Source organism: Fimicolochytrium jonesii (genome assembly GCF_025526975.1).
Source record: "Fimicolochytrium jonesii strain JEL569 chromosome Unknown EV422scaffold_1, whole genome shotgun sequence".
Classification (NCBI taxonomy): domain Eukaryota; kingdom Fungi; phylum Chytridiomycota; class Chytridiomycetes; order Spizellomycetales; family Powellomycetaceae; genus Fimicolochytrium; species Fimicolochytrium jonesii.
In genome coordinates, this window is record NW_026515668.1 from 1,620,644 (window position 1) to 1,627,289 (window position 6,646).

At 54.3% G+C, this 6,646-nt stretch overlaps 2 protein-coding genes and 1 non-coding gene across 3 annotated transcripts; 1 reads left to right on the forward strand and 2 right to left on the reverse strand.

Annotated features, from left to right (window-relative positions):
* EV422DRAFT_24130 (uncharacterized protein) lies at positions 1 to 3,566 on the forward strand. The gene is made up of 3 exons (XM_053065660.1): positions 1 to 491; positions 630 to 3,054; positions 3,139 to 3,566. Exons 1-3 carry the CDS (start codon positions 449 to 451, stop codon positions 3,473 to 3,475), a joined length of 2,805 nt encoding a protein of 934 aa, XP_052930321.1. The 5' UTR covers positions 1 to 448; the 3' UTR covers positions 3,476 to 3,566.
* A 1,739-nt stretch (positions 3,567 to 5,305) lies between these two features.
* Positions 5,306 to 5,377, reverse strand: EV422DRAFT_t5. Its single transcript has one exon. It is a non-coding gene; the product is annotated as a tRNA-Glu (tRNA).
* A 246-nt stretch (positions 5,378 to 5,623) lies between these two features.
* EV422DRAFT_512543 (uncharacterized protein) lies at positions 5,624 to 6,646 on the reverse strand. The gene has a single exon (XM_053069076.1). It carries the CDS (start codon positions 6,395 to 6,397, stop codon positions 5,912 to 5,914), a length of 486 nt encoding a protein of 161 aa, XP_052930322.1. The 5' UTR covers positions 6,398 to 6,646; the 3' UTR covers positions 5,624 to 5,911.

The window sequence follows — 6,646 nt, forward strand, 5'->3', positions numbered from 1 at the left end:
CCAAAAACGGGCGAAGGAATCGCGCAAGGGAGATCCGAGATGTGCGTGCCTAGCTTGCCCTTGCCTTGCCTTTCCCTGGGAAGAAATCAGAGGCGCGCCCTTGCGTCGCGCACTAGCTGGTTGGGCGGCACCCCTCACACAAAACCCCCCTAGGCTCAGGCGTATAAAGGCGCTGGAAGAAAAACCTCGACCTCTCCCATCCCTTCCCTTTTCCCACCCAACCTTTCTTCACAAATACTCGGTTTCTCCCAGCCTAGTACTTGCACTATAAGAAAGCTCTTGCGCTCTTCGGTCTCCTCGTCAGCGACAGCCTTTCTCCACATCTGCGAACCCTCGAGAAGCAGCCGGTACTGGTCGGAGTCTAGGACATTCCCAATCGTCCGCTGCACATAGTTCGCCTGTATATTTTCGCCACCGGATCCCCACCGCGTACATAATATCCTCCAACATGACCACACACGAGAAAGACGTCAAGGTCGACGTGAAAGGAGGTGAGCAGCAGAGAGTGATATCGGCGAAGATCAGTTTTTTCTTTCCTCGAGTAATCTCGGCGCAAAGCTGAGCTCGTGGGAATTTCGGGTCTGATCTTCGGATTGCTCACCCTTTCGTTCTCTTTCCCGCCTTTCCAGACCACCCTGAAGAAGAGCACGCTCACCAGGAGGTGACCGACGATCTCGATGCTGAGCTCGAGAAGCTTCTCCAAACCCCTCCATTGGAGGGTCTGACAGATGCTGAGGTCGCCTCTCGTCTGGCGACGTTCGGTGCCAACGAGATCCCCGAGAAGAAGAGGAACCCCATCCTGAAGTTCTTGATGTTCTTCACTGGAGGTCTCTCTTACCTTCTCGAAATCTCTACCATCGTTTGCGCTATCGTCGGCAAGTGGATCGAGTTCGGTATCTTGGTCTTCGTCCTGTTCGCCAACGCCATCATCGGATTCCACGAGGAAGCCAAGGCCGAATCCGCCCTTGACGCCTTGAAGAACACCCTCGCTGCCAACTGCCGTTGCTGGCGTAACGGTCAGCTCGTCGAAGTCGAAGCTCGCCTCCTCGTTCCCGGAGATGTCATCGCCATCCGTCTTGGTGACATTATCCCCGCTGACGCCCGTCTCCTCGGTATCGGTGTCACCGGTGAGGAGACTGAAGGTACTCTTCAGATCGACCAAGCCGCCCTCACTGGTGAATCCCTCCCCGTCAACAAGGGCAAGGGTGCCATTGCCTACTCCTCGTCCATCTGCAAGCAAGGTCAGATGTTGGCTGTCGTCACCAAGACCGGTATCAACACCTACATCGGTCGTGCCGCCAACCTGATCTCCAACACCGAGGAGGAGGGTCACTTCCAGAAGGTCATCAACAGGATCGGAAACTTTTTGATCTTCATCTCCGTCTTCATGGTCTTCATCGTCTTCTGTGTCGAGAAGTGGGCCCGTGACCAGCCTTTCTTGACTGCCCTCACCAACGTTCTCATTCTTACCATTGCTGCCATTCCCGTCGGTCTTCCCACCGTCATGTCCGTCACCATGGCCGTTGGTGCCAACCAGCTCGCCAGGAAGCAAGTCATTGTCAAGCGTCTCACTGCCATTGAGGAGCTCGCATCCGTCTCCACGCTTTGCTCTGACAAGACCGGTACCTTGACTCTCAACGAGCTGACTTTCGACAAGCCCTACCTCGCCAAGCACGGTAACACTACCACCGACTTCGAGGGTACCGGCACCAGCTACACCGACCAAGACCTTCTCACCTACGCTTACATGGCTTCCGAGCCCGGAGCACAAGATGCTATCGAGTTGGCCGTCCGTACCGCCGCTGAGGACCGTGTCGAAATCTTGAAGGAGCGTGTCGGCCAGCACGACATTCCTGGGTACAAAGTCAACGGATTTATCCCCTTCAACCCCACAAGCAAGTACACCGAAGCCACCGTTACCAACCTTGCCACCGGCGAGCGTTTCAGGACCATCAAGGGTGCTCCCCCAGTCATCGTCCGCATGGTTGGTGGTCACTCCCAGGCTACTGACGCCGTCAATGACTTTGCTCACCGTGGTCTCCGTGCCCTCGGTGTCGCCCGTACCGTCGACCCCGAGATGACCAAGTTCGAGATGGTCGGTATGATCTCGCTTCTCGACCCCCCCCGTCCCGACTCAGCCCACACCATCGCCGAGTGCAACAAGCTCGGAATAGTCGTCAAGATGATCACTGGTGACCAGCTTATCATCGCCAAGGAAGTCGCTCAGCGTCTTGGCATGGACCGTTGCATCTTGGACGCCCACGCCCTGGTCGACCCCAACCTCGACGAGGAGGAAGTCACTGACCGTGTCATCAAGGCTGATGGATTCGCCCACGTCATTCCCGAGCACAAGTACCGCGTCGTTGAGCTTATGCAGAAGCGTGGCCAGCTTGTTGGTATGACCGGTGACGGTGTGAACGACGCCCCCGCTCTCAAGAAGGCGAATGTCGGTATTGCCGTCGAAGGATGCACTGACGCTGCCCGTTCCGCTGCCGACATCGTTCTGCTCGCCAGTGGTTTGTCCACCATCGTCGACGGTGTCAAGACTTCCCGTGCCATCTTCCAACGTATGCGATCGTACGCTCTCTACCGTATCGCCTCGACCATCCACTTCTTGTTGTTCTTCTTCATCTCTATCCTGGCGTTCAACTTCAAGATCCCCGACTTGCTTGTTCTGATGATTTGCGTGCTCAACGATGCCGCCACCCTGGTCATTTCCGTCGACAACGCTCGTATCTCCAAGCGCCCCGACAAGTGGAGGCTCGGACAGCTTCTCTCCCTCTCCGGTCTTCTCGGTTTCTTGCTCATGATCATCTCCTTCGCGCACTTCTTCGTTGCCAGGGATGCGTTCGGTGTCGAGGAGAAGAAATTGCAGACCATCATGTACCTGCAGATTTCGTCGTGCCCTCACTTCGTCATCTTCTCCACTCGTTTGAGCACTCACTGGTTCAAGTCGAAGCCCAGTCTCCTCTTCTTCAGTATCATCTTCGGAACGCAACTCATTGCCATGTTCATGTCCATCTATGGTGTCGATGCTCTGGAGGCTGCCCCAATGTAAGTTGAGAAGGCAAACGTCGGGATTTGTTGCTTTCATTGCAGATCATTCGCTAACGCGCAATCTATTTATCTCTCTCTCAGTGGTTGGGGATGGGGTGTCGGAGTTATGGCCGTCTCTCTCGTCTCTTTCATGGTCTTGGACCTTGTCAAGGTCTGGGTGTTCCGTCACTGGTCCTACGGTCTTACCGCCACTCTCTGGCCTTTCGGTGGACGTCGCGCTGAGTACAAACGCCGTGTCGTCCGCATCGCACAACACAAGAAGAACATCGACAACTGGAAGAAGGTTAAGAAGGTTTACCTTATGGCCAACGCCGCATACGGTTTCCGGACCGCTGGCGCCAAAAAGCACGCCGCCAACATTGCGGCGCCCATCGCCAACGGAGACTCGACCAACACCATCAACGTCCCCGAGTTGTAGATGCACCTCGGCGCTCGTTCCTGAGTGTCTCTTGACATTCCGCCATTTTCCCATGTTCTAACGAGAACTTCACCACCATTTCCTCTGTCATCGGCGTATTCATTTGGAAGACTTGTGATCAAGTTTGGGAGAACTTGTTTCATCGGGCACTTTCTGACTTCTAGAGTATGTTTTCCGTCGACTACTTCTCGTTACAGTGGATTCCACCCCCCCCTTTCCCCCCATCCCCATCCACTAGGTCTTGTGTGTTTTGCGTGCAGGCCATGTATAATCGTAGACAGTGACCGCATCCCATGGGACCTGTGTCCACTTTCATTTTCTCGATATTAGTCCTCATTTATCATCGTTCATAATAGAACTTATTTAGATTGAACATCACTCACTCTGCGTGCGCTTCTCAAGTTGTTTTGACTAGGCTTGGTTCTCACATCCAAATTCCCGATGCGGCTCACTTGATGTTTCTCCACATGTATTTACATCTGACATCAGTTCTATGATATGCATACTCAGTCTATTTACGTCCATTTTATTTATGCGTTGTTGTTCTGAGCTCTGTTGTGTTGGCTTTCCCAATATTGGAAATGTTCCAGCCTACGTGCATGGCCTCTGCGTGTACCTCGGAACTTCACACGCGATATGCACGCGAGAATAATGTCGAGGAGCATTTCCACCGAGTCGATGATATACGGGGTCGTCCCGCTTACCTCCGGGTTCCTCAGCTAGGTGCTGCTAGGGCCCTCATCTCCAACCCGGACCCGGTTGAATCAGGCTGCCGAAGATACGAAATGACGGTGCACATCCTCCGGACATCGTGTCACACGTAGCCCTACGAAAGCCATCATGCCCCAATACGTTAAGTAAGCACTTAAATGAAGTGACCACTCCGGGGAGTAGGCAAGCCAATAGAGTAACGGAGCAGATTCTCCAGGTGATGTGTGGTGAAACTTCTGCGCTTCCCTAAGACTTACCTTAGCAGACTCCCGTCATCTGGAGAGGATGAAGGAGAGGACCAGCTAAAAGCGGTGCCTTTGTAACCCCCCCCTCCCCCCCCCCCCCCCGCCGGTACTTGTCACTGGCGAGGGTCGAGGGGAGGGAGAGGAGGGAAGAAGGGGCAGCGACGGGGCCAACGGAAGCAATCAAAGCCCCGAGTCCAGTTCTGCTTACGCTTGATGCTAGGGGGAAAGCAGTGGAACTCCGACACGCGTTGAGTTTACCGTTGGTTTTGCAGTTTGCTTACTACAACGTCACGGACCCTCGGAGGATTCGTCAGAAATAGCATGGCTTTGCGGGACGAATAGGGCGGGACAGAGTGGGGTGTGAGCGGGGCGGCGGCTGCCAGAATTGGCGTAAGCTGTTTCTTACGCAACGCTTGGCGCGTACCGTAGGTGCGACCCGTCAGTAGCGGAGCGCGTCAAGGAGTCCTAGAGTCGATAACCCTCAAGAAGCGTTGATGGAGTATTCTAGGCTTGAGTGGAACGGAGGTGCGTGCATGACAGATATTTGGGCATGCGCGAAATACCGCCCGCGGACGGCATGCGCATTGCGACCGCCATTAATGCCGGCGATCACCGCTCGGGAGCAACGTGAGCCAAGTCAGGGCTCATCTCAGCAGATGCGAACGATGTCAACGGTGAGGGATTGCTCCATTAGACGGAGTGGCAAGGAACCCGACTGAAATGCAGATTAGCAGGCTGTAATGATTCATGCCTACTCAGTCCATTATGAATTGGGTTGCTGTCAACGAGAAGGCGTTTACTGACGTTCAGAGTAGCGAGGATTCGTAAGCGAGCAAAAGAAAATCCAAGGAAGCGGATTGAAGCAAAACAGAGTTTCCCCCGCGGGGAATCGAACCCCGGCCATCACGGTGAGAGCGTGAGATCCTAACCACTGGACCACGAAGGACTGCTTGTTCGTGGTTACTTTAAACACAATATAACTATGTTACCACGACGAATTGACTGCTTTCTTCCCGGTTGTGGCAAAACCCAATTCTGTCCCGGGGAAGACCTTTTTGGGCGCTCCTTTTTCATATTTCCCCATGTTTACCCCGTGCTCCTGCATCTTCCCTTTTTTCCCAGTCCCCACCGCATCTTGCCGGCTTCGGAATCAGTCCCAATGAGCCTATACAATACAGATTCTTCAGAGTGGTTGATGGCCAACGACGATGAACATGATATTATGTAATACAGGGAAGGAGAGATCTCTCTTCGACATGCGGAAAAGGTATGATGCTAACGACTATGCTAAGTCCATCATGACCAGCGAGTGAGATGTTTGATATATGAATATGGGGAAAAACAGATCTCTACGCCGTGATGCTGAATCTATATACAAAAGAATCAGAGATGTGGTACTAGTCCGTGGTACTAGTCTATGATGTGGCAAAAAATCGTTTTCGGGTCGGGATTACGCCCAAAAGCAGAGCAGAGAGGCTTCCTAAGCGATCAAAGCAAACCCGGCGCCCAATGCGGACAGAATCATGCAGGAGATGGCCGAGCCAGCATTCAAAGCTTGACCGTCACTGCTTGGGGCCGATGCAGCGCCCGTTTGGGTGGCAACAGGGGAGACCGTGGTCAACGACGAAGAGCCCGCGGAAGAGACGGACGGCGCGGCCGGCGGGGTAACGGCCGTAGCTGTGGATGTGGAGGTGACGCTTACACTGGTGCTCGTTGCAGTGCTGGTGTGGGAGTCAGTCCAGTGGGTGGACGTGTCGTCCGAGGGCACGGGCAGAATGGTGACTGAACCCGTGGGTGTATCGACAGGGACCGTGATGGTGAAGCACTTGACTGGGCATGGAGGTACGAGGCAGTTGACGGGAGCGCAGGAGGGGGCGGGTTCAGCGGGACCGGGGATGCTGGTCTCCTGTTGTGCTTGGACGAGAGCGGCGGAGGCCGTGAGGAGGGCGAGGGTTCTGAATTGCATTGTGAGGTCTTGAGGTGTGAGGTGCGAAAGAGGGTTGTTGCAGAACCGTAAGAAGCTGTGTCTGCCGAAAAAGAACTTGAGGTTGTTGAGTCGAATATGGGGAGAGTGGTTTGCAGACTGCGGATTGCAGTTGGTCGGGCGAGAGGAGGGCGGCGTTGGTTTTTATCTGCAATTATGCTTCGCTGGTGAGAAGGATCCGTGTGGCTTCCTTCCAGACGCGCGGTCACACGTTGGGATTACGCGGTGATC

Bases quoted from the DNA above. Each gene is read 5' to 3' on its own strand.
- EV422DRAFT_24130 (XM_053065660.1), top strand. From the start codon at position 449: ATGACCACACACGAGAAAGACGTCAAGGTCGACGTGAAAGGAG. The intron at 492-629 runs GTGAGCAGCAGA...CCGCCTTTCCAG, and splicing joins CAAGGTCGACGTGAAAGGAG to ACCACCCTGAAGAAGAGCAC. The intron at 3,055-3,138 runs GTAAGTTGAGAA...TCTCTCTCTCAG, and splicing joins GCTCTGGAGGCTGCCCCAAT to TGGTTGGGGATGGGGTGTCG.
- EV422DRAFT_512543 (XM_053069076.1), bottom strand. From the start codon at position 6,397: ATGCAATTCAGAACCCTCGCCCTCCTCACGGCCTCCGCCGCTCTCGTC.